Source organism: Phaethon lepturus, unplaced genomic scaffold, assembly GCF_000687285.1.
Source record: "Phaethon lepturus isolate BGI_N335 unplaced genomic scaffold, ASM68728v1 scaffold17824, whole genome shotgun sequence".
Lineage (NCBI taxonomy): Eukaryota > Metazoa > Chordata > Aves > Phaethontiformes > Phaethontidae > Phaethon > Phaethon lepturus.
In genome coordinates, this window is record NW_010535795.1 from 102,074 (window position 1) to 120,373 (window position 18,300).

Genomic DNA, 18,300 nt, shown 5'->3' on the forward strand with positions numbered 1-18,300 from the left:
ATCTCCACCTTGCCTATAATTTGAAGTGACCTCGATTTTCAATCTGTTTTAATCGGCACCTTCAAAGAGAAATTATGTCTTCAAAATACAAGGAGTTAACCTATTTTTCAGTGGTAGATGGTCTGATAAGCAGCTCTGCAATAAGAATAAATGGTATTGGAATGTGACCATGACAGATGAGAGATCTGATTCCCTACTCCACCTACCACATTTTTATGGAAGGTTTTTTTGTTGTTAGTGAAATAAGTAAACGCAAGTTCATTATGCAGCCACCAGTTTATTTTGCAGCTGCTTTCCAGGTTATTTGCTGTATTCGCTTAAATATGAATGAAAGAACAGACAGCAGAATCCAGAACCCCTGTCCCCAGACACCATGGCTTACTGGCAAAGAATAATTACCAGCAACCAATGATGGGACATGTCACATCTCTTTCTGAGCCTATTCACTGTAAGATGCCAGTCATTCCAAGAGCTAAACACTTAGGTCTTGCAGGGAACAGAAGACAGCAGAGCACTTTTCAACTGCAAGTTTTCACTGTGCTTCAAGGAACAAAATAGGAACCACCTTCTGGTTATCATTTCCCATTTAGGCCATTTGAAATAGTTTTCTATTTCAAAAGCTTAACGACAAATATATAACCTGTGGGAAGGGAGAGGGGAGAAGCAGCGTGGGACATATGGGTCACAGAAATTTGTCACACCTCCACCCCCACTGAAGACAATGCACAATAGTACAAAGTAGACGATCGACTCCCTAAGCTCTTACAGTGCTTTACAAACTTCCACCAAACAAACTTTTTAGAAGTGAACCGTTTACTTAATTTAAATATGTAGCTGGTATAAACAGAGTCTTTGAAGTAGGGAGACAGATGATCAGGATTAGCCTTTTGATCTTTCCAAATTGTTTTAGCAAGTAACAACTATGCCTGAAGTCTTTTCTAGAAAATTTTATTAGCAACAATGTTTACAACAGTCTTAGAGACCAAGGTTCTCTTAGTATCACTGTTAAATAACCTTACAGAAAATGGAATCTTACAAAGCAAACGCATTCTGCAAATAACAATGATGAATTTTATGTAAATTCAACTAAAATTCCTAATCAAATGAACTACAATGCTATTCAATGCTTTGTAAGATATGCATTGTACATATGCACATTTTAAAAAAAGAGAAAAGAAGAAAAAGAAAATAGGGAAAAAGAAAAAAGATTAAAGATAAAAAAAGATAAAAAAGAAAAAAGAAAAAAGAAAAAAAAAAGATATGCTTTCACAGGATCTGCTGGATACACACGGATCTGTCTTGTTCTTCGTTCACCTACTTGTACCCAAATCAAGTCAACAAATCTTGCAATGAGAACCTCTAGATTAAACAGATCAGGCTCTGGAGCAATCAAAAAAGGACCTTACTTTATCAATAAGCCAGAGACATCTTCACATCTGCAAAAAAGCAGCCAAAGTTGCCTAGTTATGGAATACAGCTGTTCCACTGATTAACATGAGCTCAGTAATAATTTTTCCCAAATATAAGACAACTTAAAGAACAACTTTCCCTCCTTATTGTGTGTTATAAAGGACCGTGCTCACATTACACATTCTAAGCATCTCCTTCAATTATCAGAAACATTCACAAGACAGTTTTTAGACAGGACATACACAGAAAGACACTGAGGTTCTGATGTAGACAAAGGAAAGGTGAATTTCTTTACCTTTTGTTTTCTGCCCTCAAGCCAAGGAAAACCAAATTTCTTCAGGCAATCGTCCTAGCCCATGCTTATGCAGTGAAAAAAGGGAAAATAAGCCACTCAAGAAAAAATGGTTATCTTCTACGTTTTATTGAGGAAGACCTAGAGTTCATTAGCTATAGTAATGGAATGCAGAAATCGTTTTAGAAGTTTGTTTTCAAGCAATTTCTGGGTCAAAGAAGGAAAGAGAACAGTTTCTAGTTTCCTCCTCATAAACAGCGTATCTGGTAAATTCAATCTATTTTTATGCAAATGTTTATGAATAAGCTCACAGTCTTCTTAGAGCTGAAAAGTGAAATGATGTATAGGAACAATAAAAGTACTGTTAAACTATGAGCTAACAATTCCACTTGGGTACTCTGGTGATATTGGATATGATGGAAGAAATTTGCAAAGCAATCACACACCTGAAAATGAAGTCACTGCACGTTCTACTTGTTAAACACATGAAACTGGTCACAGTTAAGAGGTAAAAATAAAATAATGGTGTATACAATTACCCTTAACCCTCTACCAATGCACCATTTCAACTTACTGCTAGAAGCAGATGGGCAATTCTACAAAAGAATTTGAAACACAAAAGACTTGAGGGCAGGAGAGTTTTTGCTGCTTGCTTTTAAAGCCTGCTGCTGTTCAGAGGCATTTCAGCTTTTTACTTACAGACCGAAGCTTTAAGAAGTTACAATCACTTCTCAAAAGTCAAAGAACAGCAGCATCCAGCAGAGAACAGCTCCTTGCCTTTATCATCTTGTTGTTTTTATCCCCTCCTTTATGTTTTAATGGTTTATTATCACTCTCTGAATTACAGGATGCGTTTGTTGTTTTTTTCCCCTCTCATCCTCTGAGATGGATGTAAATCATCAATCCATTAAGAAAAGGCAATCATAGAAGCTGGAAGAAGTGAGGTAGTGCTGTGGGGTCAAGTTTTAAAAACAACACATTCAAGTGCATCTTGCATGAGTACAAAAATGTGCTTATGAAAATACACATATTGATTAGCTCAGAAGTGAAACTTTGGGAAGACATTTGGGTGGTCTGAACTTTTCAGCTACACTTGTGTCTACTTTGGCACCTGTAGTAAAGTGCTTTCATGGATGCCCATGCACACCTACAGAACAGTGCTTCAGACAACCACTGAATTAGTTCCTCAGCATAGTGTGGCCACTGGTCAAAAGCTTTCTTTCAGGAGTCTGTATGAATTCTTTGGGCCAGACTTGGTCACAAAGCTGCCTGGTACTTTATCACATACATCTGTGTTACTGACATCAGAGAAGATGGATAAGCAACTCACCAAAAAGGATCTGAAGCCAGAAGAAAATGCACAGTTAAGGAAAATAAGTGTTGTATCTGTTTCACTTATCAGAAAATAAAGATGATTATAAAATAAAGAAATGACTACACAATATGTACTAAGGGACTGTTTTAACTCAGAAATCAGCATAACAAAAATGAATGGCTTGAAGCGGGCAAACTAAAAGTACGAACAATGCACCAACATCTGCAAGGAAGCCACCAGCTACCAGTCAGTGGGGAAAAACCACCAACAGACACAGTGGGTGTTCCACTTTTGGTACCACTCAGAGCTTTTACAGAAGAAACATCTGTCTGTCTCATACAAGCCACAGACACAAAAAAACCAAGGAAACTGGGGGACTTAAAAATGTACACCACCCTTGAACTACACCTTGGGGACAAATTCTGTTCTCCTTTGGATAGAACCAGTTTTCAATGAACCTACCTGCAACAGCACCTGTATCGGCTTTCTAATACACCATTTGACTATTATGGTCACACTGGTATCTTCTGGACAGAGAGATCAATTAAAGTAGACACCAGTTTGATACATCAAGAAGTCGAGAATGAAACTAAACTTCCAAATATAAACTCAGTACATTCTCTGTGAAAAAACTTGTCATTCTCTTGCTTCATAATTGTTTTCTTTTTCTTAGAGTTTCATAACACTGATTTAAAGACAAAAACCACCAACCTTCCACACACACCTGTGTCACACTCCAGATGTGGAATCCACTGTTTAAAACAAAACCAAATTATGTCATTTGCTTAAATTACTGTACCGGTTTGTGTAAAAGGAACTGTAATTTATGGCTCTGGTTTAGCAGAGTCAAGAAGTACATTTAGCTGCAAAACTTAAGTTGGGTACACGTGCTCTGCTGAATTAGTTTCTCATAACACTTTCTTCCTCCACAGTGGAGTTCAGGCAGTAACTTTGCTGGTCACTGACAAAACAGCATTTCGGCATAGGAGACAATTGTTAAACAGCTTTTCCTCCTACAAGCTTTTGAAATTAATACTTTATTACTTCATACAAGACAGTAAAAATAATAAAAATAATCTCACAACTTCTGATAAAAATTAAAAAGGTTTTAAGAACAAGTCTTATTAAAAAGCCAAACAAATTTTGCACTTAAAACCAAACTAAAGAAATACTATATATACACACAATTTTTTAAGAAGAGATTATGATTTTCTATTTGATATCAACAGGCACTCTTCATTCATCATCTGCAAGAAACTAGGTTACGTCTCCATAGGCCACAGTCAGAGTTATTAAGTAAGTAAATATGCCACTGCTTCTGTGCCCTCCTTTTATTTCCTTGCTTCTTCAGTCTCATCTGGCTCTCTCTCTTGATGCTCTCTTTCCCACCTCATTTCTTTCAACTCTTGTCTGTACTTCCGTTCAATGAACCGTTTCTGATGGGCCATCTGGGGAAAGTTATCTGACACAAGGAGAAATGTTTTACATTAATAAACGAACTGGTAACACAGAAAACCTCAGCTCTTATTTTTCTTTTTAAGCTTTGATGAGATTAGGGGTAGGGAGGAATAATGTTATTACCATTTTTACACATTTATTTCTAATAATCCATAGTAAACCAGGGCTGTGTGTCATAAGACTTTTGTTTCATTACGATTTCCACATCTGTTTCTCCTGCTACAAAGCACTGCCAAATCTAATACAGTCACAAAAATAAAATACAAAATCCTGGTATAGCAACATGGCCAGGTATTACCTGGATTTTACATTCTGTTCCCTTAGCAACAGGTGGTTGATACTGAAAAACGAATGTGAGACTACTGTCAATGCTGTCAGGGTTTTTCGTCTTGTTCTCACTCCAAAAAGCATGAGCCACAGGTTCCAAGCATTGTACAGATGTTTCCATTATTATTATTATTTTAGACCATGCAGAATCCACTAGATGCCCCACATTATGGCAGGGTTCCTAATGGGAGAGTAATAGTGTAGCAGAATGGAATGCAGTAAAATCTTTTCCTGAAAAAGTTAATGCTTGGCTATGTACTAGAATACAGCCTTAGTGTAATCTAAGAGCATGGATGAGTGAAGACTGGCTAAAACAGACTAGACAAGGCTGAGGTGATGGAGAAATAGCTAGGGAGGCGGACGCTTCTGATTTCCGACATTTGTGAAACCAGCTTATATAATTGCTCTCAATTTAGTGCACAGCTGACAGCATATGACATTTTCTGCGTGACCAGGGTGTTGACATTCCTCTGTGTCTCTGTGCTGCAGAGACCTGCACCCTCCAGCCAGTCAGAAAACAAAGAGGTGGTAGAGTACGAGGCAGCCTGCAGTTGGCAGTAAATCCTGCTGGGATCATGCAGAGCTCTGGGATCAGCACTGGCTACCTATCTGTGTCTGAGATGAACGCAAAAGGCTACTATATTGACCTTTAAAGCCACAAAAAACACCTGGGAGATGTCTCTGCAAAGGACTGCTCGCTCCCTACTTGGCTACCAAGAGAGAATTCAGCTGAGGCTCCTCAGGGAGGAGTCCCTCCTCAGGGAGGCATTTTCCTACTCTTTCCGGGTAACCTGCAGGAGTTTGTGATAGAGCAGAATGACTTTCTACTGCTTTGTTTTATTGGCTGGTGAAATTTGTGCCTTTTGTTATATACTACAGGAATAAAAGGTTTATTCATCAGTTATTTACAACTCAGGCATAGGAGGGTATATTTATTTAAACCAGAAAGCAATCTAAACAAAAGCAAATTGTTTTTAAATTGCCGCTGTTTTTAAAAACACTAGTGCTTTGTTTAACGGAGTTCTGGGATATTTTGTTACTCATGTGCACCATAAAATGAAAATCGAATTTTCAGCACTGTAACTGTGCCTGTAACTGTAACTCTGAAGAACTCAGCTTGGTAGCCTCAGCAGTCTATGGTATTCAAACAAATACATATTATCAGAAAAGAGCTGTGAAGTCCTTGGACTGATGGGAGATGAAGCTCACAGCTCTCTCAGTGGTGATACCATCACAAAGATGGTTTTATCAAAGAAAACTTCAGTAATGTTTTGTAGATATTCAGAAGATAAAGGAAGTTACATTTTTCTACTTGTCAAATTTACTGATGGTGAAAAGTATATGGATAAACAGGTGGATATAAAAAAAATCTGAATTTTTTTGTCTTCTGAAATTTTTAAGCCCTGGGATCTCCAGATGCAAAGACAACAGATTAGAAACCTTTGGCATCTAAGGAACTGCTTGTCCTTCCTTTAGATCAAATGCAAAAAAATGTACCTCCCCACGTTCTTCTGAATGGGAGTTCTGCTGCACAAAATGCATGTAATCTAATTGTTTATAGTATATGCACACCTGGCACTTAAACTCAACTGACCAAAGTTCTTTCATATAAGATGTTTGCATATGTTCATTCCTCTCATATCTGAAACTTCATTGCAATGAAAGACTGCTCCCATGCTGGCTATCCTGTGCATAATTTTAAGAGATGCATACACAGATCACTGGGTCCTCAGCTGTTATAAGCTGTTCCTAACAGATAAATGTTGACTTACATTGGCTGGTGACCTGCCTGTTAAGATTTTAACCCAGTCTACTGTATAATCTAAGATCAAATTTTATTTTATAAATTGGCAACTGATTTTATTCCTCCCCTAACTTAGAGGATGAGACAACCACACAGTCTGAGACTAAACGGTCTTATCCCACCGCATATCTAACCATGGAAAATCTCAACGAGACTTCACTGCACACGGTTCCCTCTAAGTCGCAACCTCTGTAGCTGATCAACTCCTCTTAAAAAAATACCTGTTGGCATCATATTAACTTCACCTGTTACAAAATTGTCTTGGAAGTACTAAAAGGAAAACCTGCTGCTCAGAAGCTGACAGCATTCAGCATATACGTTCGCTTCAAATCTTATCCCCCACAAAGCCCGCACCTCACCTCACTAAAGACTAAGGATGTAAACTATAAATTATTGTCTTTGTTGACCAAATATCTTACATTTTTCAAGTGCGTCCATTGCGGCTCCCATTTCTGCTTGCTGAATACTGTGAAAGCCAAACAAAACCATGTTACATGATATCTAAGTTGTAAAGAATAAACTAAAGATTCTGACAAAGTAGAACATTAGCTATTCTTTTGTAATAAAATACTCTTTGGATAACCAGTAGCTAGTAATTCCCAGAGGGTATGATGTATCAGACTTTCCATAAATATGTGAGCAATAGCACTACAGCTCCAGTAGAATATTTTTAAACTTAGATCAATAACACTAAAAGAATGTTCTAGTCCATTCTTCACTGAAGCATTTGCTTTTACTTGAGAGAAAAAAAAAAGGAACAAAATCACAAAGGTGTGATGCTGTAAAACCAACGATATTTTTTACAACCACCACCAGATTTGGTAGCAGAAAAATCAGATGAGGTCTTTGGGGTTCATGGGTGAAGTCTTTGCAACTTTAGAAACCATTCTAAAATACCTAAAAGCAGTATCAGGAAAAAACCTGAGAGCCTGTGCTGCAGTTTCTAGTCTGAGAGCCACAAATAGGTTAGCATTGCTAGCCAACTTGTAGGCAAGTTCACCAAAAAACCTTAAGACCCAAAAGTACACAGGCATTGAACCTTTCAGGTATTCCTCAGGCAGAAACTCAGAATAGCTTGAAGAAGGCTCTGCAGCTTTCCTTTTCTAAGGCCAGCTACACACTTGCCTATCTCCATGGCTAGTCATTTTGGACACTGCCACACTCAAACTCTAACACCACGCAATTAATTTTTCGCTATACCTTGGGCCTTTACCGCATCCTATTCTTTCCCCTTTAAAGTAAACAGCTACTGTGTATGTCCTGGCATGAGATGGTCCCACTGTCTGCAAAGTCCTGAAATAAGACAGACAGAATTTATTCAAGCAGGAAGTATTAAAAACCAGAATCTGTTTGTGCAACATACATTACCAAGCTTTCAGTCTGGTCAATACATACAGCGGAATTAGTGCAAAGTATGAGCAATGGTTGAAAGATGCCTGTATGAATCACATTAACCCAGACACTACCAGTATGGTGTGCAATAAAAAGGAGAAATTTAAACCTCGTTTATATTGGTTATATTTATTCCTCCACGTTCACTCAGGAGTATCATAGGAAAATTAAAACTTTAACCTATAAAAATGCAAAGTATAACATGAAGTGCTTAAACGCTGCGAATACACTTGTAATAAAATCGTACAAAATGTGCATAGCTGTGCAATTGCAAATAATCACACCGAGAGGATTATTGTGTGCACTACAATTTTAGTCCCTGCGAGTTGTGCAGTTAGCAAGATTTTAGAAAGACTTTATATTGGACATGGTAGCTCTCTACATACTGAATTATCACAGTACAAAGAAATTTTCCATCAGCTTTGAACAGTTAAAGTTTTTCACGAAACAAACTTTCTATTTGAGCTAAAGTCTAGGATATGCATCAATGACCACCTAAAAGGGAAAAAGGGTAATTCCACAGACATGCAACAAATTGCTTCTTCCGCTCTCTCTTCCTGCTGTCCCAAATCTCTCCCCACTGTCAGCTTGAGTTCTGTCCACCAGCTTGTTTCTTTTTGGAAGGTACATCATTTTCACATCAATTTTTAAAGTACCTAACTATAGTATTCTGTCTCTGTGTGCTGTGACAAGAGCAAATAAAACCCACCCCAAACTTAGTAATAGTACTGACTGGAGTGAAACAGATAACTCCAAGAAAAGGAATCTAACAAGATAATAGGAAGATAACAGCACATTACTAGCTCTAAGCTGTACTATAAAAATCAATTTATCATCACGGCAAAACAAAACAAACATTTGGTACTTGATACTCAGTGGGTTTTACAAGAACCAGGAATTGTTTCTTTTGTATTCATCTTGCTCACTCAAGACAAAGCTGTGAGCCCTCATACAGCGACACTGAGGAGTCGGATTTGCAGAGCACCAGTTGCAGTGTTAAAGCGATCATAGTTCTGAAGTGCACTGTTTGTCACTATAACTGAACTGCTACATTTCACTGAAAACTTTACTTCAGTAAGTGTGACAAATGCACTTAGACTTTCATTCTTCATACCTTTTTGATATAATAATCACAACAACATAAGCCCTGAACTTTCAAAGCCTTTACTACTTCTTCTGGGGGCTAACATTGCACCCATCCCTGTATTAATTGAATGGATATGGATGCAATATAAAATCTTATTATTGCTTCTTTGAAGCAGCGATTATGTTATTTTACAGCTGAAAGAGAGAAGTGAGATCCATCCCATCCAGCTTCAGGTACCTAACTGAGGTGTACAAGTTAAGAGGTTCATTTCCTTGAGCTCTTCTATCACCAAACAGGAGGACATAAGTGGGTTGTCTTGTGCAGTGAAAATGTCCAAAACTTGTGTTACCCTTCAGTGCCTGACTCTGTGGATTAGAAACAGAGCCTTCAATGAGGATGTGTAACACAAGGCATTTATTATGTTTGCATTAATAATGTAGAGCGTAGAGAAACTTCATACTATGACTGAAAATAGAATGGACATATCTTGACTTCATATCCAAACAGCCATTGTTCCCTTCATTTAATTTAAAATGCTGCTATTCCTTATGTGAAAAGAACAAATATAGAATGATGCCAATTAAATACTCTATTTGAACATATTTCTCCTTCAAACTGAGAAACTGTACAAGGTGAAATGCTTACTAATTCTTCCTTGTAATGGCTTAAAACACCTAAAGCTTGGAAAGCACTGGTTCAACATTTTCCACCTTCAGACAAAGAGAGACTGGAGGACTTGGATAACTACAATAAAACCAAACTACGGGAAAAACATAGGGTGACTCATCACATCTTCCTCCATATACAAGGAAGACTGATAATTAGCTTGCGTCCATGAGATGCCAGTTCTTACTTGTAAAGAGGAATGTCTGGCTCTTTTCCTTCTGTCCTGAGAGTCAAGCAGCACTGCTGAAGCTGAGATTTAGGATCATTCCAATCTTGATTTAAAATAAACTCCTGTAAGAAGTTCACAAAGATGCTTTTATGATTGAGAGATTATGGTAAGAGCTCAAAACACCATAATGTGTTAAAACATAGTGGCAGTAAAGTAGGAACCTGACTGGTCTTACCTTTAGCCGTGGAAAAAAGCATACATTCATGAAAGTGTGAACATATTCCAAATCTTTATCAATGTACAGGGCAGCAATAAAGGCTGGGGAGGGAAAAAAAAAAGGTACTGTCACTCATCCAAGCAGAATGTTAACAGCTTGCACTTTTAGAAACAAGTATCTCTTACTACTCTGAAGCCATATTCAACTATGTTTCACAGCAGTGATCTGATGATGGCATTATTATCCTGCATACATGGGAAAAAATAAAGTTGACCAAGAGATTAAGTGACTTATCCAAATCCACTCAGTCATTTAAAGAGCTAGAAACAACACTCAGCTCCTAATCTCACAGTTCAACCAGGAAACCATGGATACTTACAAATAGATCACTACTGGGTATCATAAAGAGGTTTTAGATATAAATCACTTCTGCTGGTGTTCTATTTCCATTTGCTAACAGGATTTGGCAAAAACCAAGGGGTCTGAATGGCTCACAAAATATATCAAAATATACAAGAATATTTAATATATTGCAGAATATTTATCCCTGTTCCCACTTTGTTTGGAAAGAAGGTAGCACAAACTTTCATAATCATACTAAAAATAACTTAATTTCAATGTAGCTTTTCCCCTTGTGGAATGACAATTTTGAAACCTCCTAAAATGCAGTCAAATGAACCACAGAAATATACACCTGCTGAAGGAACTACTTTATCTTCCAACAGCGACAAGAACATATTAATGAAACACTGAAACTGCTGTTAAATAGCTCAACTCTGAATACAAGCTTTAACTTTCTAGACATGCTTTTGACCTGGTCATCATGACCACTCAATTTCTAAGCCTACAACTTTGTATCTGCAATTACACCTCCGTCATGCTTTCATAAAGACTTCAAAAATCTAGGCTAGTGTTCAAAAATCTGGCTTTCAGAGGTATAGGCATAATTCATTTGAAAACCTGAACATACATTTTTAATAGTTATTTGGGGGATTTCTAATGGCTTTCTTAAACAAGCCCTGAGGAAAAAGAAGTTTCATAAGTACTAAGCTGTTATAACCAAATTAACTCACATTCCAAGAGGTCAGCCAAAGTCTTAGTTCGAAGAGCTACAGGTCTTTTTGTCTTGTCGTTAGTGATGGCAAATTCCTGCATACCCAGCTCTTCTGCCACCTTGGCTTGTGTCCTGTTGTTCACCAATGAACTTCTCAACAGCTGCAACAGAAAGAAGTTCTACTCAATGGTAACATTTCACAAAGTCAAAGTATAAAAGGTAGGGACAGGTGGGGGGAAAAAAAAGTTACTTTTATCCTTGTAGCCTCTCAATTCTCTCATGTTATTGACTATTTGTTTCAGCACACATCAAATGACTTACATCAACACATACTCATTCTTTCTACTGCTGATTTTAACTTCTGTTTCAATCCTTCTCAGCAAATTTTATTTATTCTATGGACACATTACTTCTGTAGATATGTCTTGCATTTAAAATGCCTGTTTGTGAGCTTCTTTACAATCATGTACCATCTCTTCATCAGTCCTATACTTTTTCAGGTAATCTGCATTTTTCTAGTTTAAGTGATACACAGTTATATAGATTTTTCCACATAAAGTATAAACATACAATGTTCTGGCAGTCTCCAGTGTCTACCAGATAAGAAATAAATAGTCAGTAATTAAAAAAAATGCACATTAAAGCCAGACAGTCTAGTGTTTCCGAACAAACAGATGAGGAAGCTGCTCCATTCATTTGGCCAGAGAAGAAAATGCGTAGCTGGACTGTTTGCTCTACTGAAGGCAATATTAGCTGAGCCAACGCATCCCTGACAAAGACCTGGCTCTTAACATTTTCTGTGTATGACAACGTCCAGGACACCTGGTTCTCCAGCAGAGAAGTGCTGAAGTGCTTAACCCTGGCTCTAGGCAGATTGCTTACATAAACACAGAGCTCTGCCAAAGATACAATACCATACAGCTTAAAGGAGTATTTTAGAATCTTACGGTTTCATACAATTTTCTGAACCCCCTGTTAAGGTGTGCTTTTTTCTTGTTTGTTTGCTTTTTTGCTTTAAATGAAACACCGTTAATTTAAGAAGTTAGGGATATTATGGGAGGTGGGGGTGGGAGGGAAAGAATGTCTCTTTTTCACTATTGATATGTAATCTACATTTGAGAAGCTGCATATACATTTTTTTTTCTCTCTTTGTCTCCCAAGTCACATTTGCTTAGCTTATTAGATCCAAGTTATATGCTACCTGGCTCCAGCATGTCAACTGAGCTTATGAAAATCAAGATTTATTTGCTGTACTTGATACTTCATCTCTGACAACAGATAAATAAAGAACAGTATGTTCATAATTTGTTTGACTATGATGTATGAAGCAGATACTCACAACTTGATCTTCATAAACTAGGCAGACTGCAGATACAATTATTATCTGCTTCCCTAACCTTTGCTTAAACTCGTCTTCTACTTGTTCCCTTCCAAAATTCTTCCTTTTTATGTTCTTAAGATAAATAAACAATACTTTCCCCAATAAAATCCTAAGTACAATATGCAACCTAGGAGACAGAAGTGCAGTATCATGTGACAAAAATCTGTTTCTTGTAATGGGAGAAGAAAGATCTCTTTTGCTGTGTTTGCAGAGTATTTGTATTGATGGGACCTGTAATCATGATTAGTTGTATCATAAACAAAGAGCAACATATACACTAAACAGTGAATTAGAGATGGAAAAAAAAAAAAAAGTCATCCTTCTAGCACTGTAGTTATCAGCTTGCTTCATAATAGAATTTGCTTCCTCTACAACCGTGATCTAGCAAGAAACTCAATTCCCCTTAATGATAGGGAAGACATGGTACCTGTGCCTTCCCAGCAACTTTTTAAAATCTACTCTCCACTCTGGCAACACACAGCCTGCATCATTGGAGATGCTGTAACATGGGATGGATGCTCAACTGGAGCTTAACTCTAATTACAATGCAATTATTTTTAATTCTTCCATCTTCACACAGCATACTACTACCCATGACTGTAGCATAAGCCAGTACTGGAGAAGCTGTATCTTCCAACAGCCAACAAAATTTCATCCTCTTTTTTGGCAGATCACTTAGCTATCTCAAAATATGTAGACAAGACTACATTCTCCTTCCTTTTTCTTGAACATAGTTAATTTACAAACATCTCTCCACAAGCAATCACTGCACACTGGGAAGCCACTGCACTGCCAGTCAAGTGGAATCTTCCCATCCTTGACCAAAATTGTCTTCAACACTTGATGTTCCTTTATTATTTCAAATATAAGTATGTTCCCAGATAACAGGAGAAAGAGCTTAGTGTTTGCTGTTTCTTTTCAGATCCCACTCCAGTCTCGTTTCTCACAAGTCTCATTTGATTTTTCCTCAAATTTAAATATATTTTAAGACAATTTTCTTTTTCACTGCATGCTGTATTGGGTTTGCGTGGCAAGGTTTTGGTAGTGGTGGAGGTTGCAGAGGTGGCATCTGTGAGAAGTTGCTAGAAGCTTCCCCGGTGTCCGATAGAGCCAACGCCATCTGGCTCTGAGAATGACCCACTGCTGGCCAAGGCTGAGCCCATCAGCAACAGTGGTAGTGCCTCTGGGAGAACATACATAAGAAGGGGAAAAAAATGGCACGCAGCATTTTGCAGCCAGAGAGAGGAGTGAGAATATGTGAGAGAAACAGCTCTGCAGACACCCAGGTCAGTGCAGAAGGAGGGGCAGGAGGTGCTCCAGAACTCAGAGCAGAGATGCCCCTGCAGCCCACAGTGAAGACCATGGTGAGTCTGGCTGTGCCTCGGAAGCCCATGGAGCTCCATGCTGGAGCAGATATCCACCTGCAGCCCGTGGAGGACCCCACGCTGGAGCAGGTGGATACCTGAAGGAGACTGTGACCCCATGGGAGGCCTGCACTGGAGCAAGCTCCTGGAAGGACCTGTGGAGAGAGGTGCCCACACCTGAAGGACGGCACCCCATGGAAGGGACCCAGGCTGGAGCAGTTTGTGAAGAACTCACAAGAACAGTGGGAAGGACTCATGTTGGAAAAGTTGGTGGAGAACTGTCTGCCACGGGTGGGACCCCATGCTGGAGCAGGGGAAGAGTGTGAGGAATCCTCTCCCTGAGGAGGAAGGAGTGGCAGAAAACAACGTGTGATGAACTGACCACAACCCCTACTCCCCATCCCCCTGTGCCGCTCCCGGGTGGAGGTGGCAGAGAAATCAGGAGCAAAGTTGAGCCCAGGAAGAAGGGAGGGATGGGTGGAAGGTGTTTTAAGATCTGGTCTTATTTCCCATTATCCTACTCTGATTTTGATTGGCAATAAATTAAACTAATTTCCCCAAGTTGAATCTGTTTTGCCCATGACGATCACTGCTGACTGATCTCTCCCTGTCCTTATCTCAACCCATAAAGCTTCTTGTTACATTTTTCTCTCCCCTGTCCAGCTGAGGACAGGGAGTGATAGAGAGGCTTTGATGGGCACCTGGAGTCCAGCCAGGGTCAACCCATCACACATGCACATCCCCAGAGTTAAATTTTTTTTCTAGGCATTGCCTACTTCTCCATATCTTTATGTGTTTTCAGCATCCATTTCACCCTAACATTGTAATTTCTGCTACAAACTTGGACTGTGCAACTTGTTCTACTAGCCAACTCACCAATCATTAAATTAAGCAACACAGAGACATTCTGATCATTGTTCTGAGTATTTATACCCATTTATAGCAACACTTCACATCCTTCCTGACAAACAGTTCTTGAAAGATTTATCTTACTATAGCAATACTGATGCCTACATTCTTAAAAAGTCACCTACAAAGCAAAAAAACCCCATCAATCTTGGATTTCTGCCTTATGTTTTTGTTTCTCTGAAGTATTAATATGACAAGGCTCTTCCCCTTTTAACTTTTACTTTAAAAGTTCAGGCTTTATCTACTCTGTCTCCTGAATGATGCAGAAGAATCCATACAAATGTAAATGAAACTTAAGAACTGGTGAAGAAAAATTAAAATTACTTTTAGTCAGAGCATGTACTTTTTTCCTTGTAAACAGCTTTAGTCCAAAAGACCAAAGAAGCGTATTCTTGAAAACACACTGCCTGCTAGAGACTTAGCATTGCCATCCCCTTATTGGTTTGAGAAAACCACTCTGAGGAGCTAAGAAACCTAGAGTGCTACTTCCTAATTTTAACTAGAAGACTCAGCTCATATTCCTAATACATGTACCGCTTTTTTACTCTGCTCAAGACTTGAAAACTAAGAAGAATTTATAAGACTAAGAAAATTTCTTCCTCACAAATAAAGCCACAGCTGTCTAGCTGCAGTACTAAATGAATCAATCAGGAAAAAACCTACATATACTACCACCCTATGTTTAAGTACTGTAAATTGCTGAAAGATCCCCAAACTGGGTTGTTCAGAGCCCAGATAAGGAGGCTGAAAGCTACAGTAATCAACAACAGATGACTGTAACAATAGTAAAACACTACCACAGGAGCTCCAGATTGCAGGCAACAGGAAAACCAAACTAAAATAGATTGTAAAAACTTCTTATCATGAAACATAACCCTGCCTGGTTGCAGGTTCAACAGACTAGAAGTCATGAATAAAAAAAGTCATATGATGTGCCTATTTAAATAAAAGGTTTAAGACAACCATCTTTAAACAAGAACTAGTCTTATCTCCCAATTTCATCACTGACATCCTTAAAATTATTGATCCATTTCACAGACAGAACAAAAATTATTGCACTGGGCTCATAAATCACCATTTCCTATTCATTGCAGTGCTCATGACTTAAAATTAACAAAGCCTTATTAAGAGCAGTGGTTGCTAAGGCTTCTCTTATTAATCAAATCCAGAATAATTTACTAGCTGCTCCCATAATTTCAGTCTCCATCCTACTCTTGCTTTCCTGGAGAGCATGATTGATGGCAGTCTCACCGTTAAGTGCCCTTCATGATGATCGGGGAAATGTATGAATAAATACTCTGTGGCTACCAACTGCATTATGGAGTCACCCAGGAATTCCATCCTCTGGTTGTGGCCTCTGAAAAATGAGACATCAATGCAGCAAAATCAATAACCACTCAGGAAGGAAAAAACAAAACAAGCATGCATGCACAAATTAAAATAAAGAGTGATCTGAAAGTGAGCCTCGCTCATTTCCAAGCACATTTAAGACAATTTTCCAGTGTTAACCAGGTGAGATGAAAACACAGTTCATTACTGTTGTAACACCCACTTTCAGGGACAAAGCAAGTCAGGGTAGCTACATATACACACAATTATTAGATCACAGATCTAGAACTATTTGGAGGAGAAGAGCAGTTGATATCACGTTTGTAACATGATAATGTCTCTACCTGCTACTTCTTAGAAGGAAGTGAACTAATGAATGCAATGACTTCAATATAGAAAAAGGACTGTTACCAAGAAATAAAAGGATCAGGGTTTAAACCCATGTGAGATCCTGGACTGGGTAACCAGTGGTATGGCTCTACTGTTTGCTTTAAAATGAGGCCTTGCAGCTCTAATCAGAGACCCGAAACCAACTGTGTTAGGTCCTGTACACACAACACAAGGGCTGCACTTGGACCAATGAGTATGATTTTACTTCCTTCCTCTTCCCCAATGTACCTTCAAGTATGTTTTGCTACTGTCTCAGGAATGACGTGCAAATAGCAATTATGCAGGAAGCTCAGAAGAAACAGCAGGATGGCTCTCTAACATCTCTAGTCTTTCCCAAGGTACCCACTACTGACTACTGTCAGAGACAAGATACTGAGCCAGGTGGGCTTGCGAACACAGCTGCTCTACCCTCTTACGGAGAACAGATATAACATCTAGAGTTTGTTTACAAATAAAGCAATCTGGGATATCAACAGAAGGACCAACAGAGCTACATGAGGACTCTTGCTGTGTACTCACAGAGTCAGATGGTTAAAGCCTACTGTCCTCAAAGTGAACGCACGTGCTAGAAGCCGAACATGAGTAAAGATGACTCCAATTGCCTCCTCAAACTCTGTAAGCTTTTGAAGAACTGGAGAGGTCTCAATGAGTTGCCTGTCAGTATTGGACTCCTGCAGCTGTAAATAAATGAGGTGCAAATAATGACAAAGTGACACTGTTTCAGAACTTTTCAGAGAAAAGCAAACCTTCTGTAAACTAGGGGCAAAGAATACAGTGAAGAAGTCATTCTGTGGACAGCTGAACTGAGAAAACCCAGTTTTCTCTGGCTTTTTGTCTTGAATAATTACCACCCAAGGAAGATGTGAGCTCTTATTGTATGCTTTTTTAACATTTGAGGCATTTGCAACACATTGCTTATATGGTCTTGTCTTTACATGTGGATAGCATGGGCTACTTATTTTCACAAAACATGTACAATTGTACGTGTCTGAGTTTTCTAATATTATAACATTGTTTGCAAGTGAGCAACAGATTAAAAAATATTAGAATAGGGCTAGCAGACTGACAGCATGTCAAGATGAGACAAAACCCAAATTTATTTCTCCCACTTTCCTTCAGTATCAAAAATCAAGAATAAATACTTGGTATATGAAATTCAAAAGGGCACAATAACACAAGAAAATTCAAATTAACATTTTGGGTCAGTATCTTTTCTTGTCAGTTTCTTGTCTGGTGTCCTTGATGTGATGACACCGTTAAATGGCCTTCTGGAGTTGGAAAATGGCTTAAGCATTTCCTCCAGCCACTCTGGACATCTCTCTTGTATAGCAATGCCTCACAGGAAGAAACATCCAGATGAGGATGCCTGAAGAAAAACTAAGAATAGCCACCATTTTTCAAAGTGACACGAAGACCTTTTTTGGCTGGTTGCCTATCCCTTTTCTATTAATTGATTACATTCGATTTGTCTCTTTTCTTAAACACTACTGAGCTTTCAGGTGACATTTCCATAAAACTACATCTCCTGGCACCAAAATCCCATGCTTCAGTGATAATGGTCAGTTTGGAGTTCAGTTACATGTGGACCTGAGACTGCTTTTTGATTCCCCATGCACAGTCCTTTTTATTTACCTACACAGATTTTAACCTGTTTTTTTACTCCATAGTTAGTCACTCTCGCAGTCAGACTGCAATTCTTCAGCCTGCTGTTGTCCCTGCTACCCTGAATAATTTGG

At 38.6% G+C, this 18,300-nt stretch overlaps 1 protein-coding gene across 1 annotated transcript in view; it reads right to left on the minus strand.

Annotated features, from left to right (window-relative positions):
• Nucleotides 1-4,020: 4,020 nt before the first annotated feature.
• Nucleotides 4,021-18,300, minus strand: part of DROSHA (drosha, ribonuclease type III) — a 71,693-nt gene continuing 57,413 nt past the window's right edge. The window contains exons 25-32 of the mRNA XM_010285982.1: nt 17,084-17,241; nt 16,097-16,202; nt 11,211-11,352; nt 10,156-10,238; nt 9,939-10,042; nt 7,807-7,899; nt 7,026-7,072; nt 4,021-4,479 (exon numbers count right to left, since the gene is read on the minus strand). Coding sequence (XP_010284284.1) covers nt 4,349-4,479; nt 7,026-7,072; nt 7,807-7,899; nt 9,939-10,042; nt 10,156-10,238; nt 11,211-11,352; nt 16,097-16,202; nt 17,084-17,241 — 864 coding nt within the window. The 3' untranslated portion in view covers nt 4,021-4,348. The remainder of the gene's footprint in view (nt 4,480-7,025; nt 7,073-7,806; nt 7,900-9,938; nt 10,043-10,155; nt 10,239-11,210; nt 11,353-16,096; nt 16,203-17,083; nt 17,242-18,300) is intronic.